Raw genomic sequence first — 17,350 nt, 5'->3', positions numbered from 1 at the left:
TCTTTTCCCTTATAGTTTTTTCTTCTTTTCTTGTCGTTTAGTTAATAAAGTTTACTTTATTTCTAAGCTGGAGCCTGCTTTGCTTATTCCTGGTCTCATCTCACAGCAGACACCAGGGAGAGGGTATTCTCATGGGGGCACTGGCTCTGTGCCAGGCCTAAACCATGACACCAAAGGTCAGGTAACAGGTAGAAGTGAGAATGGTCACAAGAGCTAGGATGGAGAGGAATCAGGTTCTGTGGGGGCAAAAAAGGTATTGTTAAAGGATGAGGCATTTAAGTAGAGGTGAACAACATTTCAGATCTTGCAGACTGAGAAAATTTGCAGAAGGGATAATAATGGGCTTAATCATGTTGCATAAGCTCCAATTACTTCAATTAAACGGAGCCAATACTGAAGTGCTTCACCTATTCAACCAACATTGCTAATGTGACCTTCATATGATACAAGAGCAAATGCAAAACACCCAAAGATGTAGGAATGACTTATGTAGCTTTAGAGATTTAATGTAGAGCTAAAAAATGTACCCAACAGGCAGTGTATTTCTGATTTGCACCCACAGCCAACTTCCTTTTTTAGTCTGATTAATAGGAAATTCTGCTCTCTTCCTCTATAATACATGCATGGTTTCAGGACAGCCATTGATCAATGTCTCTGTTATCTGAATGAATTAAGGCTTAAAACTCTCCAGTAGCAAGTGTCAGAAGTTATTTTGCACTTAAGCCACTGAAAAACACAAAGACTGCTTTTCTGTGGGCCTTCCAAAGTCTCATGCACGCAGGTGGTTCAGGTTGCTGGTGTAACAACAATTTGTCTCTGGAAACAGTGCTGGACTAAAGCCATGCATTATTGAGGGTTGTGCTGAATGTCTCTGAGAAGCCTGACTATGTCCTTTTTGCTAAAGTGGGACAGCCCTGAATAGTAGCAGAATGTCAGCTTGTATTTTAGGTGCTACTGTCAAGCACCAGTAGCAAGAAGCATTCTGGTGAGAGAAGCATTTAGAAGGTTGCTCTAAATTTGGACCCAAAACAGAATAGCTATCCAGGTACTATCGATAAGAGGATCACACTCTTGTTATCATTGCAGATGAAAGGGGAAGAGTTGCAAGTCAATAAGGGCTAAATATTTTTGGCTGAGTTCTGACTAATTGCAGGCAGGAGTTGGATGTGCTCCTTTCAATCCCAAAGGACAAGCTGGTGAGAAGCCCCAATATAGGGGCAAATCTGATTGACAGCACTATCACAGAACACCATGCACTTATCATCAGGAGGAAAACTTTGGTTTGGAGTTTCTTGCATGTCCTGTTTGATGATTCTGCCACTCAGAATACCTTTTCACTCTGTTGTTCTATGAGAAGCACATAAAAGCTTTGCAGCCCATGGGAATGGTTCATCAAAACTACTCAGATGCTGGTGAATCTTTGGGAGAGATGCCTAAATCTGTTAGGATTTTGAGTTCCATAGTACACTCTCAGGACTGTGCCATTTCTGCATTTTTCATTTACTTAAGGAAATTCAGCCAATGTTGAATGTGGATGCTCACCCCACTGTCAGGACAATTAAACATTGCTTAGTTTGTCCTTCAAACTGATAAAAACCAACCCTTCTTGGGCAACTAACTGTAATTCTGTAAAACACATTCAGTTCTGGTAAATATTTTACCTAGATGCTTGACCTCACTGCCAGTGACAGAAGACATGGAAAAGCCCAATGTATTTCTTTGTCTTGGTCTTTGCATGTAAGACTGGTCTTTAGCCATAGACCTCTCAGACCTGAAGGAAAGGCTGGAGCAAGGAAGACTTACCCCTTGTAGTTAGAGGACTCAAACACACAGGAGCACTCAAACACTATGAGACATGAGGAGAGGTATCCATGGCTATTGAGGGTGCTGGTTGATGTCACTGAAAGGTATCTTGATTTTTTGTAAAACATCTTGGTGATCAGGAGGCATTACTGACAACTGGAAGGAAGGACATGTCACTCCCATTTTCAAGCAGGACAAGAAGGAAAATCTGAGAAACTACAGATTTATCAGACTCATCTCAATCTGTGGGAAGGTGATAGAAAATTTTCCCCTGGTAGCTGCTTCCAAACATAAAGGCCAGGAAGCTGACTGGTATAACACCGAAACACAAGAAAACTTTTTTACTGTGAGGGTGGTCAAACACTGGCATGGGAGGCCCAGAGAGGTTATGGAATCCTCAGCCTTGAGGATACTTGAAAGCCACTAGACATAGCTCTGAGCACCTCAGAGCAGCAAAGCTGGAGCAGATATCTCTAGAGCTGCCCAACAGACTCAGCCATGTTGTGAGTATTGATTTTAACATGGCACATTTCAGGAAAAATACTAGATATGCACAGCAAAATCTTGTTTTAATTGTGAATATGCTGTGCCAGCATCAAGGGTGCCACCTGACAAATATTGTTACAATTACACTCAGAAAAGAGTCACATATTTGAGTGGACTAATGCACACTTTGTTTGTGATCACACACATGCATACTTGTATGCTGAACATGACCCAAATGGCAGGTAAAAAAGAGATAAGTTTGCTCTCCCCCCATCTCCCTAAACCTGGTTTATCAGGGAAAATGGCACATTCTGCACCTTTTTTTAAAATAATTTTTTAATAAATCAAATCTACCTTCTATGCCTCAAAGATATGGAATTTTATCTCAGCAACAGGACAGTTCTTACCCTGACCTACAGTACTAGACCTATTCCTTCAGTTGCCCAGTGTCTTTCTTTAGCTGTACAGATGAAAAGGCAGGTCTGTCACTCCCCTGAAATTACACAGAGACACACTTCTCTTTCTCGCTAGATCTTATTTTCTTTTTAGTTTCTTCCATTTCTTTATGTCATATGAGCAGGGGAAGTCTAGGGTTTGTTTATCTTCAGCTGTCTCCTCTGCAAGTTGTTCAGCTATTTCCTTGGCTTCTCTGCTAACCATAACCCTCAACCACAGGATTCAGTTGTTCCTATTTCTTAAAAAACAAAGTCGATGAATTACAATATAACAACAGTGTTCCACCCACAATTATTTCTGTTCCTCTTTTTGCCTTGATAGTCTTCTTTCCTCTTTTAGTATGTTTTCTTCACCTCCAACAGATCATTCTTTCTCATACATAAGAGCATACAATGCTTCTCTTTCTGCTGAGCACAAGGGAGCTATAGGTGCAGTTGAAAGGAAGAAGTTTTATTCATTTGTTGGTGTAATATAAATTTTTTATGCCTATTAATATCATGTCACTGGGTTGTGTCTCTAAATGATTCTCTAGGACTTGTCAGAAACACATTCAGCACTAAGAACAAGAGTGTGAGAAATCTGGATTTGACTTTTGACTCAGTCATCCTTGTCCTCTCAGCTCACAGCAGAACTCAACTTCCTTTTTAAACATCCTTCACTGGTGGAGGAACTGTTTGATTTACTGTAAAAAAGTCCTCAATTGGATCAAATCTGGTTTGTAAAATTAATGAAAGGCTGACCTGATTGTCTTGTGAAGGTAATTCAGAGAGACATGACCCTCCTGACAAACAAGGACATTTCCTTTCAGCAGCTGCATTTATGGACCTCTCTTTATCAGCACCCCAGACCCCAAACCTGGCTGACTTGTAAAGCCAAGCCAAGCTAAAGGCTTCTTTTCCTCTGTGCTGCTTTCATTGCAGCATTTCATGTGAGCAGCTGGGTGTGCAGAGGGTGCTGGGTTACAACTGCTGTCACCGTGATCTCTGCTCTGTCAATATTATCACACTGACTCGCTGCTTTCATCCCAGTTTAAATAGCCCAGAGATGCAGTTAAAAAATAAATGGATAATCAAAGCTTTTCCTCTAATTCTGTTTTACCTCGCAAAAGTGGAGAGTAAGGATCAAAGGATCACTCTCTGCTGCTGATAAAACAAAGCCTGGAAACAGGGATGTTTCTGTCGGCTCTAGGGGCACGGATTTCCAGCCGTGAGCGCGTTTCACGGGCGCTGCTGTGCATGGCAGTGCCTTCCTCCTCCTCCTCCTTTCTCGGCTGATGCCTCGTACCTGCCCTGCCCTCCAGTGGCCCAGCGCAGCCACAGGGCCGGGGACTGCTGCTCTGCAGAGCCCCAGCCGGGATGCTCCAGCTGAGGAGAGAAGTGCTGCAGGTGTGGGTGCTTGCACCGCAGCCGTGGGTGTCACGGGTGGCGAGCTCAGTGCCAGCAATAAGCACACACCGTCCATATGAGGCTTGCTCTGGCAAATGATGGTGATGAAAGCACTTTGTGCAATCAGGGATCTGATCTCCCAAATTGCTTTTCTGTTCCTGCCTCTGGAATCCATATCACTGGGGACAATAGAATACTAAAGAGCCCAAATTTCTGTCTGGGTGGGGAGAGAGGTGAAAATATGGTTAACAGAATATTTTCCTTACTTTAACAAAGTGTTTGAATCTTTAGCTTTGTAGCTGCAGCTCTCTCCATAGAAAGTAGCAGGCATGATTTCCCCAGGTGTTTTCCTGGGGAAGACTGTGAGAAGGTCAGAAAACAAAATTATAAACAATTCTTATCTCCACTTGCTGCACCTGTTGTTGTGCACATGTGAAATGTGTTATGAAGATTTGTTTACCAAAGGGTGATTTCTTAATTGGATGGTGTTTGGATTGATTGACCAATTAGGTAAAAGCTGTATTGGACTGTCTGTAAGGGGATGAGTTTCTTAATAAATAGAATAGAATAGAATAGAATAGAATAGAATAGAATAGAATAGAATAGAATAGAATAGAATAGAATAGAATAGAATAGAATAGAATAGAATATTTGATCAGCTTTCTGGAATCATGGACTCAATGCTAATTATTACCTGGCTGGGGACCTGTGATGATAAAGTTTTCCATATATTAAAGAGATGGAAACCAGTAGTGTTCCAAGGAGTGCTAAGCAACAAAAGGATGTTCAGTGTTTTAGCCTAGACAAAACAGTTCCTTGGCTCCTCTGCACAGACACTGCTCCAGAGAAAAAGGGTTTTAATGCAGCAGTATCAGCTCTCAAAGCAATCAGACTGACCAACCAACTGAAGGAAGAGTCAAAGCAAGCAAACCTTTTTCTCAGTAGGTGGTGGAGAAGCCTGAGGATTATGGCTAAATAAGATAGGATTCAAACATCTGGGAAAGCAATTTTTGTCTTCCTTTCCCATGAAAGGTTCAGGACAACTGTGGGCTGCAGAAGTTATCTCTAAACCGCCTTTCCAACCTGGTGTGTGGCATCTGTTGTCTTAGCACGACATTTATAGAACAGACAGAGCAGCAACTTGAGAATGTAATGAGGAAGTGATAGCTCAAGGATGGATTATAGAATGAATTCAGAAGTCTTGTCAGGGTCTAGAGACTGAGATACAACTGAGAGTCCACTCAGTGCTTCTTCCAGTGCTCCAGTTCAGGACCTGTGCTGACATAACTGTACTTCCATTGAATCCCAAACTATATGCCCACTTGTCATGGTTTGGGCCTGGCAAAGCCAGAGCCCCCATGAGTATACCTTCTCTCTAGTGTCTGCTGTGAGATGTGACCAGGAATAAGCAAAGCAGGCTCCAGCTTAAACATAAAGAAAAGTTTATTAACTAAACTACACAAACAATTACTAAACTACACACAAAAGAAAAAAAAGAAAACACAAGGAAAATGAAAACCTCACAAAAACACTCTCCTCCTCCTCCCCCCTAAATTCCCAATACAATACGTCTTCCAAAATCACCAATTCTGGGTCCAGCACCACCCCTTTAGAATGCTCAACTTTCAGTTCCTCAAGAGGAGAGGGAGTCCTTCCGTGTGTCGTGGTGGCCTTTTCCGTCCTTGTTCCGGTGCTCTCACCACCGAACAAGAATCAGGGCTGCTTCCAGGGTTGTCTTTTTAAGGATGCTTTGTCCAGTTCCAGAAAAGCACAGTATCTCACCTTTGGGACATCTGTCCCCCCCATATTTTATATACCCCCTGGGGCCGAGGGGTACCCACACTGAATCTTCTTTGGCTCTGGGACATTTCTCCCCCTGGACTCAGTCTCTGTATCACACAGAAACATGGCTCTGTCCATGGCTACACAAAAGAGTCCAGCATAAAATGCCACTCCATCTTCCCCATTCTTCTAACATCTCTCACTCTCTCTTTGGTCCAGACCTCCATCACTCGCTCATTTCCTTCGTCCTCCTCCACTACTCTTATCTCTCGTCTAGGAAGGGTTAATGTTCTGTTAAGTTTTCATTGTCCAAAAAGGGTTAAAAACTCCTCCAAGTGGCTGGACTCCTGGCTGCACCTCCCCCCATCTCCTCAGCCGGGCTGCCTGCTGCCAGCACATGTTTACTGAATTTCAAGGTAACGGCACATAAACACAGGCTGCACTCTCTCTCTCTCTCTCTGTCTCCAAGGGGGGGGGGGGGGGAATGGCTGCCCGATGTCTCTTGGGGCTCCTCCACCCTTCCATCCTCCAAGGCCTCCTCACTCCCATCTCTGTCCAGGCCCAGGCCTACCACAGGGCTGCCCCTCCCCCGCCCAGCAGCAGTGGCTGGACGGGGGAAGGGAGATCCGACCTCCATCCCTCGAAGTCCCAAGAGAGCGTCCCAGGGCCAAAGCTCTGCTTTTAACCCCTGGGTGTTCTCAGAGGTGTGTCCAAACCCCACTGGCCACACCAGGTGCCAATATCAAAATCCAAGCACCCATTGGTTTGACCACAGCATCCCAGAATTCCCACTTCTTCCTGGTCAAACCACCACACCACTAAAAATATCCCATGCTACTGTTTTGGCTCTGCTATCACTCCTTGCGGGTGTTTCAGAATGGAGACCTGTGCAGTCCCAAAATTACATCCCTATGAAGATCCCACCATCATAGCCTAGCCCATGTAAGGGGGAAAAGAACAAGGATGACAGAGGTTTACAATCTGACAGTTTCAACATTAGTAGGAGTGCCTGAACAGCACAGTTGAAATTCTTTTGATGTCACACAGCTCCTCAAAGGCTATTGCTTGGAACCTTGTGGCTTGGGGCAGGATTCAGGTACTAGGGCCAGCACGTGTCATGGCAAAACAAATATTCATTAATACAACAAACCTGACAGCCTCAATACCTTGTTGTTCCCAAGGATGCAAAAATACAGCAGATTATTTGGTGTAAAACTCAGTTCACAATATGCAAGTAATTTCTTTCATCTGCACAATAGTTAAGACTCACTGGAATTAAAAAGTAGGTATTTCTTAAACAAAAAATAGTATAGCCCTATAGGAAGAATAGTCCATGACACAGACCAGTAAGTACAAACATAGGGAATTATACATTTTTCCATAGAAAATACATGTTCATAGTTTGGAGATTACTGTTATCAAATTTCTGCTCTTCTTCCAATGTAGCAAAAGATTAATTAGGAAGAATGGGTTTGTGGTTGACCTGCACTGTTGATGAGCCAAAACATAAGAAAAGACAGGGATCTTTCATACAAGGACGTTCCAGTTCTGAGAGGCAAAGATGGGCTGAGTGGAAGGCAGCTGCAGAGTAGAAGTCTGCACCATAGTTACACAGACTTTGGAGATAATGGAGACAAACCAGCATTGCAAGAAAACTGCCCCCCCCCCAAAACCAAAGAACAGCTCCAGACAGGTTTATCTAACTTATGTGAGATCTTGATGCAGACACAAAAAAACAGTTGCAGAAGTATCTCTTTCTCTGTTGATTGTAAAGGGAGACTGGACAACAAACTGAGATGCAGAGTGTGACAGTACAGAAGTCTGTACTGTGAACTCTGTTTCCTTATAACAGTGCTGGATTGTTGGTTCTGCTGCTCTGCCACCCCAAAGATAAACCTGAGAAACGGGAATTTCTCAACCATATCCATGACTATCCTTAATCATCCTACAAAGAAAACCCTCTTTTTCTGTTTAGAGACACAAGAACTACTGCCCTAATAGGAGTTTATTTTTTATAAAAGCTCATACATCACTGTATGCCTATGAATATAGCAGAAACTGCAAGTCTGCTTTCCACAGTCAAAAATAATATTAATTATCATATGTTTATGTGTACTTAATGTGTTTAATGTATCTTATAATAAGCAGCACTTCCTGTGCCTGTTTGGCCTGTGGGTTGCACAGAGTACAAGTTACGTTGTTTCTACACATAGGACAGCCAACTCACTGTGCAGGTGATTTTGTGTTGGCTCATTTCTCTCTGTGGTGTTTTTGGCTGGGGTAGAGTTAATTTTCTTCACAGTGGCTAGTGTGGGGTTATGTTTTGGATTTGTGCTGGAAACAGAATTGGTAATTCAAGGATATTTTCATTATCAATGAGCAATGCTCACACAGCATCAAGGCCTTTTCTGTTTCTCACCCATTCCATCAGCATTGGGTTGGCATGCACAGGGAGATGGGATGGGACACAGCCAGGAGAGCTGACCTCAACTGACCCCAGGAATACTCCAGGCCATATGCTCAAGCTCAGCAGGTAAAACTGAGGGAAGAAGCAGGGGGAACATTCAGAGTGCTTTCCTGGGGATGCCTGAGCTCCTGCCTGATAATGGAGAGTGAATTTCTTGTTTTGCTTTGCTTGTAGGCATGGCTTTTTCTTTACCATTTAAATTGTCTTTATCCCAACCTAAGAGTTTTCTAACTTTTACTCTTCTGATCTCTTCCCCACCTACATGGCAGGGGGGGAATTAAGCAAATGTCTGTGTGGTACTTAGCTGCCAGCTGAGATTAAACCATGACACACTCAAATTTTTCCCAGTGGCAGCTGCTTAAAAAGAGCTATTACATAAGAAAGTGCAACTTTAAACAACATTCAATTTCTCCAAATCAAAGTTTGTCTAGACATGGTAGCAGAATAGTGCTTCTGAAAGTACTACAACCTCTGAAAATGGGAATTAGATAAATTGAACAAAAGAGATTTTTTAAAATTAGGAATCCTATCCTACAAAAAAACCCCAAGTATTAGTTACATTGGGAAAAACCTAATTTTCAGTTAATAGGGTTTTTTGATGTTAATGCATTATGGTTTTGCTCTGGTGATCTCACTTCATAAACCTTCAGGTGATGGGTGTGTGTCTCTCCATAAAGCCAGAACACCAGCTATTACTGTGGGTGAGTTCACAAGTATGGTTGGCATAGGTTTGCATTTTCCCTTGTTTCTCAACAAAAGAAATAGCTGAACCCACCAAAAAAAAGCTTGTGCAGTTGGCAAGGACAAAGTATATAAAGTTCTTTAAAGATAGTAACATAGAGATGGGGCAGCAGCTCCAAAACACTGAGTGTTCTGAATCAGCATTTTTCTGTACTGACCCCTTCCAGACAGGGAAAATTAAAAAAATAAAATCCATCATTTGCTCTCAAAATTCTCTGCATTGCCAAGCACAACAGAGATCTTCCTAACATATAAAATTAATGGATTAGGATTCATCTTCTGGGACCCAACAGAGCAGGAGTTTAAAAAATGTTCTTCAACACCACTGTTCATTGCTTTTACTTTATTGGGTAGCTGATACCTTCTAAAGATAAACATTAAGAAATACCATCCCAAAACTTACAAGATTTTAAGACTGTACAGCACTGTTGCCACATTATAACTGTAAGGTTTTTAAATTATTACTCCGTTTTCTAACAAGAATTTTCCAATTCTTACAGCAAAAGTATTTTTAAAGATAAATTTCAATGACAATTTTATAAAGGAAACCAAGTATAATGCTTATTGGTTACTATTGTTTCATGTTAGCTCTTGAGAAGTTGATTGTGGATGGATTGCGGGACCCAGAAGGAACTGCTGGTGGGGGCAGCAAGGTCATTTTCATTTGCTTTTATCTACAGAGGAGAAAAAGACAATACAATATCATCTTTCAAAAGAAAATCTCTTCTTTGCAATTTGTCACTCAGAGGTAATAATGGAGGAGTGCTAGGAGCTAGAAAGCATGATTATTGCTCCCTCACTCTGCTGAAGCTTTAGCCTTTAGTCCTCTCTATTAGAACAGCTTTTCCCCTAGGACAGAGAAAAACAAATAGGATACTGCACTCTATTGCTGCTACTGATGCCCTGGATGGGGTTCACTGTAAGGTAGCTTTAAAGAATGACATCATGAAATATGGAAAAGTTAATTTCACCCTCCTACCATAGCAGGTCTGTTCCTGTCCCATATTAATTAGCACTAAGAACAGACTCATTTTATCTGAGGTACAAACTGGGGCTTTCTGTTCACCTATTGGGAAATCTTTTCTCAAACTAGCTCATCTCATTGTTGAAACACATATGCACCCAAAACTTCAGCTTGGATTTTGGCATGCTTCCTGTCACTCACTGTTCCCCCTGCCCGTAGGAATCCACTCCCCTGCTGTAGCAGGCACCATTTCAGCTACAGCTGGCACAGAGCAGCAGCATGGCCCGACTGTGCCTCCTGAAGGACTTGCCTGGTGTTCACCTTTTCCTGAAGCATTTCCTCTGCCTACTGAACAGCTGGAGAGTGTGGTGCTGTCACTAGTCCTTGTTCCCAGTGCCTCACCCCACTCATATGCTGCACTGCACAGGTCTTTGCTTGGCTTTTCTAAGAGACACTTCAACTCACCAAGGCAACAGAAAACTAACCCAGAAAACAGAGCTAATTGATTTCTGCTCACAGAAATGTCTGCCAAGCACCAGGGCATATACAAGGACTGTCAATACCAAGTTACACACTGTGAACACTGCAGAGGAGGGAAGGGGAGATGCTGGGTGTTACTCCTGTTAGCAGTGATGAGCTCACACTAGTTCAAACACTGCTGGCACTGCCTGCAGCACCTTTATTTGTGGAATCACAGAATGGTGTAGGTTGGAAGGAAGCTTAAAGATCATCTAGTTCCAGCCCCTCTGCCATGGGCAGGGATGCCTTCCATTAAACCAGGCTGCTCAGATCCCCATCCAGCTTGGCCTTGAACACTTCCACAGATGGGGCATCCACAAATTTTCTGGATAACCAGTTCCAGTTCCTTACCAACTTCTCGGTAAAGAATTTCTTCCTAATACCTAATCTAAATCTACTCTCTCTTTCAGTGTAATGCCATTCTACCTTGTCCAACTACTCCATGTCCTTGTAAAAAAAATCCCACTCCAGCTCCCTTATAGGCTTTCTTTAGGCACTGAAAGGCTGCTCTAAGGTCTCCCTGGAGCCTTCTCTTTCTGTGAAGACAGCTTTTGTTTTTGCAAAACAAATCTGTCAGCTTAACCCAAACAGCACATTTGTTGGGGGGTTATTGTCTGTAACACAGGGACAATAACAAATTTAATTTTTCACATCAAGCTGTTTGTAAATTTGCAAGTCAAACAGTCATGCTTCATTTTGTACTCTTGTTGCTAACTGAACCCAGGTTTTGTAGGGGCCTTCATACCCATGTTTCAGTCTAGCAGCTAAACTTATCAGTTTCTTTCAGCTGAACTTTTTAAATAAGGCTCCAATCAAAATGAGGTTCTCCATGCCTGGGATGCCAGACCTTCTTGTCGAATTTACAGATACCAAGACAACTTAGCTTCTGAGAGGGCTTATTTCAGACAAGCCTTTCACCAGATAAACAGCCTGCTACCCTTTTGTTTTCTTGAAGTTTCAGAGAAGCAATAAGTAGTCTTTACTAAGAAAAAGAGATGGTTACCTGTAACAGCCAAAACTGAGGAATGAGCCTGTTACTTTTGTGTGACAGGTGTTCCTGCGACCGTGCCTGTATATGGTGCCCTCTTGACAGGAACAGGCTGACATACCTGCAATAAAATGTTTTAAATCTTTCACTATTTTGTCTTCTCTTGCAATTACTAATCAGACAAAACTGAAATAGAAGTCCTATGATAATCTGTCTTTTTATGAAATGCATCCCAATACTTTCATCTAACTTCTCTCTGGGAAAGATCTCTTGCACTGGGATTAAACTGTTCAGTTCTCAGCTTTCATCAGGAGATGATGGCTAAATCTGCTCAACACTGCAGCAATCCAATTCTAAATCCATTTTTAAGAAACAACATGTGCCACCTCATTTTATGGATTCTTCTATTTGTTAAGAGTATTCACATTTTCCAGTGATGTTTTTAATATATCAGGTAAGAGAGGTAAATAAATATCAATGAAACAAAGCAAATTCTGCCTTGTGTAGACATCTATCACTCACTATTCCAGTTGCTGGCTGCAGGAGGCTGAGCTGGTTGAAAAAATCACTTCTGAAGACATGCTGCAATTGATATTTGGGTTAAGGGAAAATTCTCTCTAGCTTTGATGGGAAATGGTAACCACTATATTCATGGAAGGCTTTCAGAATTGTGTAATTTTCAAATTTCTTATAAATTTCAGTTTAGTTTGCTTTTGATATTGTATTGTATGTATGAACATGCCGGCAGCTCACTACATGCTGTGAAATTGTGTTCTTTGGAGGAAAGCATCCTTCCGCCACTTTCACATGCCCTTCTCAGTCCATCAAGACAACAGAAAAAAGGAAATATACAAAATTATTTTGGAGGCATTTCACTGGGCCTTATTTCACACGGACTCAGCTTTTAGATCCTGCAATGAATCCCACTGATTCAGGTGGTGATTTTAAAATGTACTTGCTCAGTGTGCTTTACTATTCACAGTACATTAAGGATGCAAAAGCACCATGGATGCTTGCACAGTAAATAGGCACTGAAAATCCAATCTTTATGTATTTGAAATATTTCTCTTTTAAAAATAGAAGAAAACAAAAGCCTAAACAGAGCTACTTGCTTGGCCCAGCAGTGCCTTTTGCAGATGTTCTGTTTTAACACATTCTTGCTGGAACACAGCAAAATGTTCAGTGGTCTGCAGGGTTTATATCAAAATATCTGATCCATGAAATAATTAGAAAATTTTTTATTTCTTCCTTGGTGCAATATTTCTTCCTCCATATGAAATTTGGGCTCTCTGATTTTCAGTGAAATCAGTGATGAAATGTAGCAGATTACCCAGAAGCAAAGCTTTGTCCACTTTGATTGCAAGTAGGACATGTTTATTTTTAAAAGTACTGAGGCATAGTTCACGAGCTGGACAGACTACTGTAAGAGCAGGAACTAGTCTACAATATTTTTCTGTAATATAAAGAGCAATAAAATTTGGGTCCTTCGTTTCCTTTCCTCCCACCTTGGCATATTTTGATTAGTAAGGAAAATTACAATTGAATCCCCAAACTTCTTTTCTCAAGAGCTAGTTATCCTCATGCTGTACAAGGCATTTCAGAGATTTATTAGTTTAATTAACCTGTTCCCGCTGTCTGACTCGTTGGTAGACATATGGAGGGAATGGTGGACGGGAGACATATTTGCCTTCTCCTGCTGTGACATTGAAAACTCCACCTTCATAAACCACTTTGCCTCTAGAAACTGTCACAACTGGAACTCCATGGCAGACCATTCCTTCAAATATATTGCAGTCATTTGCCTGGTGATGTGTCTTTGCAGATATTGTCCTGTGTTTGCAAAACAACACACAAAAATTACTACGATTCGTGTATTTGACTTCATTATAAAATGTTGATAAATTGATACAGGAAGAAAATTTAGCAACATTATTTAACTACAGCCCTGTACAGTACATCAGAGAGCAGCTGTAAAAATAGGATAGCACAATAACATTTCATTGAACAGTAATTGCATTTCAAAAGAATGAAGAGGGAGTCAAAAGGACAGAACTCAGCAGCCTTTAAATGCAAAATTTTCCACTACAAAAGAGATTAGTGGAAAAAAACCCAGGTTATAATATTTTCTTTGGATAACATGATTTTATTTTGCCTTGTCAAGCAAATATCTATGCACAATTCAATCAGAAAAAGCTCTGACCTTTTAGCTGGAATGACTTGCAATTTCAAGTTTGAAAAGCATGGCTGCAATGTTTCAGAGATTGAGTCTCACAAATAACACAAAGACCATTTCATTGGAAAGTCGGTAGATGGTAATGATTTTTGGTAATGCTTGGTGTGAGCTCGATTGATTCAATGACTGACAGCCCAAATATCTTAAGGCTGCTAAATAATAAAGACATCACACTTCTATTTATCTTTCCTCCAAGGGTATTAAGTAAATTAGAACTTCAGACTTCAGCAGGATTCATTTGACTGATTGTATTATTGGGTTTTGTATATATAGACTTCATTGTATATGATTTCCATTTTTCTAGACCATTTTTCCAATCCCAGCTGGCTACTTTAAAGGCAGAGCCAATGCTAGAGATGACATTACTGTCTGGAAGTTCCAGGCTGTTTATACCTCCTTTATTGTCCATTTTCCCTACTAAGCTACTTACTATATACTGCAATAACAGACTCTGAGTTTCAGTTAACTATATTATTAGCTTCTTGTATCCAAGCTACAGATTATATATATTATTTAGAGAGTTTATATTTTTATCATCATTTATAGTTTCTGAAAAGAAGGAGGCTTCATGCCTCCTTTTGCTACTAATCAGGCTTTTGGCTACTAATCAGGCTTTTTCCAGGATGGGTGCTCATGCAATCAAAAATCAATCATGCATATATTATGATGCATATACGTGCATACATATTGTTCCAGAGACTGCATCTTTCTGCAAAGGAATTATCAAAGTCAAAAGGAATATGAAATATAATAGATTAAAATGTTGATCCATTTGGAGAAGAATTTTTTTTAACTTTTATCAATATCCTTACGAAAATGAAAAACGCAAAAATCTGTATATTACTTGAAATATAGCCATTTTCAAAAACAATCATACTAAATATTCAAAATTATTACATATAAAGAGGAAAAAAGTATTCATGGAGGGACACTTAATTTTCTTTCATGTCATTCTGTTGAACTAAGAGTAATTGGTTCTGCTAAGGGCTACATTTAAATCTTAGTGGTAACTGACATTTCAAAGGCTATATATATGCATATGTAAATACTGTCTATGACCAGTCTACCCATAGGAGTAAAAACTTTGCCTTATACAACATACCTTGAACAGAAAACTTATGCATGCCTGCTCACCAATATCAGCATCACCTTGTAGGTTGACTTTGGGAAAAATCAAACCTCTCTTGTTTTCACTGGTCCTATCAAACAAATTTATCCAAGGTTGTTATAATAGCCCTATTAGGAGTTTCTGAACATATTCCTCAGGCTTATTGCATTGCCCTTATGGGTGCAATTGCTAGAACAGTAAGTAAGAACAAATGTAATATAATAATCTTCAGCATTCTCTGTGTATATATCCTATCTACTTGCACAATAGCACCAGGACATGAAAATAAAAATGAAGAGGGTAATTTGAGGAAACACAGAAAAATAAGCAAGATTCTTCATCAACATGTGAGCTGTTTAAATGTGCTAGAACAGGATCACTAGAGGTTACCATGCCTCAAAGGTAAGTACGTCCTTCATTTAAAGAAACAAAATGAATGGAAGTTGGCACATTTTAAAGTAATATCCATTTGTACAGCTAAACTTCGCAATAGGACAAAACACATTTCCAGAGCTTGCTTCAGCAACAAACCTCAATAGAATTCATTTACAGCTTTTATGTTGAAACAAGCTGTTGATCACGCTGCCCCTTCTGAAGGTGAAGTGCATTTTCCTTGATGGAAATGACCAAAATTTGCCTGTGATTTAACCCTCTGACATTATCAATGTCAGTAAAAGTTTCCAATAGCAAGCAAGCAACCAAATAGAACTAGATGGTATGTGTGGGTCTGAAGCTTACAATTCAGCAACCTGATGCAACAGACTGTTTACAGATCTATCACCCATTTCAGCAGCAGGCAGCTTAGCAAAGTTCTGATGTTTATTCTCAGCTAATGGCAAAAACAGTTGTAACCCACTAATAATCCAAGAAACCAAGGCTGCCACCATGGTAGAGTACAACTTAACAGCTGTCTCCAGCATCCCAAGTGATGCTGGGGTTACTCAGCATGAAAACAGATTCCTTTCAAAACTCTGTATTGTATTTTTAAAAGAAGACTTGTAAAATTACCTAATTCTGGTTATAAATTGCAGTGGCTCTTTTTTCAAACAACCCTTTCTCAAATGGAGGCTGAGATCAGAACAATTACTTCAACATTTCAAAGAACATTCTCCTCTACAAAGAGGATACTCTAAAGACATCAGGTCCTATATTGCTCTTACTTATATCAACGTTTCCATGCAGTTCACTTCAGCCACTTTTGATACACCTGACTTGCAAAGCAATTTGAAGTTATTAATATATACACTGCCATTCCCCTAGTACCAAAGAGGAAGACATGCTTCTGAAATTGTCTTTTTTTCACCATCATACATCTGTCCAACTAATTTAGAGTCAAAGAATAATTTAGTCTAAAAACAACTGACAGATTTGCTCTGTATGAAGATGCAGTGACAAGCAGTACTGTATTTATGCATGCTGTACGTGGGAAAGGACTTTACAGCCACTCCTAGAGTATTGCAACTAATTAAATACAGACTGCAGCTTGAAACTTGAAAAAGAGCAGCAGCTTAGACTAATGCAGCGACACATAGGATGAAATTCAAGACTACACAGGTAGTCAGCTCAAGTTATGACCTAAAACTTTGTTAAGGAGTTAGAGGGACCAGTTTTCATCTCAACAAACATGTCTACGCTTCAGTCAGAGATGGAAACAGCAAACAGTGAGTTACAGCTGGGCAGGAGGGGGACATGGATGAAGGGGAACCATTGGATACTAGAGTGATCTTACACCTTTCCTAATGCATAGGACATGAAGCTACATCAGCTCTAGAACCTAAACTTTGACTGTCATAAGGATTGTCCTTTGAATTTTCAAGGTCACATAAGCAAGCAAATTAAGAATTTAATTACATTCAATAGAAATGGCTACATACGTCACTCAGATTTCTTTAAAAAGTTCAGAGACAGGAATATGAAGGAATGTTGTAGATGACAGCCCTCAGGCAAGAATAGCTGTTCAACATTTCAATAAAGGGAGGACACCTATTTTATAATCAATTAATTTCCTAATTTAAAATGTAATAATAAAGCCTGTAATTGAAAACAGCTGCTTTGTTGACAGCTGCCAAAGAAAACCAGTTCATGCAGGAGTGAGTATTTGAGCTGTAAGTAAATTCTCTCAATGCTTATAGTGCAGTATCTCTGAGCTGTTCAGAGCTGGGGGCAGGTGAGAAATGCCACTTGGCTGAGGACACTATCAGCCTTTGTGAATTGCCTCTTCACCTTCAGATGCCTTTGAACTCTACATATTGTTAACCTGCTTTTCTAAAATCTAGAAAAAAATAAATCTTTCACCTTTTGGTGTTTTCTGAGTCACGACTCATTTATAATGAGAATTAAGAGTTTTATTAAAAAGAAAAGCAAAGAACAGGAAAAAGAAAATATAGGAAATATAAGAAACTATTCAAATCTGTGTGC

General features: G+C 40.4%; 1 protein-coding gene across 1 annotated transcript in view; it reads right to left on the bottom strand.

Annotated features, from left to right (window-relative positions):
* Positions 1–9,448: 9,448 nt before the first annotated feature.
* The window catches only part of DPYS (dihydropyrimidinase), a 31,012-nt gene continuing 23,110 nt past the window's right edge, over positions 9,449–17,350 (bottom strand). Inside the window, exons 8-10 of the mRNA XM_063171077.1 lie at positions 13,214–13,421; positions 11,607–11,712; positions 9,449–9,794 (exon numbers count right to left, since the gene is read on the bottom strand). Of these exons, the coding sequence (XP_063027147.1) occupies positions 11,638–11,712; positions 13,214–13,421 (283 nt within the window). The 3' untranslated portion in view covers positions 9,449–9,794; positions 11,607–11,637. The remainder of the gene's footprint in view (positions 9,795–11,606; positions 11,713–13,213; positions 13,422–17,350) is intronic.

The sequence above is a fragment of the Melospiza melodia genome, chromosome 1 (genome assembly GCF_035770615.1).
Source record: "Melospiza melodia melodia isolate bMelMel2 chromosome 1, bMelMel2.pri, whole genome shotgun sequence".
Taxonomy (NCBI): Eukaryota; Metazoa; Chordata; class Aves; order Passeriformes; family Passerellidae; genus Melospiza; species Melospiza melodia.
This window is presented reverse-complemented; position numbering and strand designations above follow the sequence as displayed.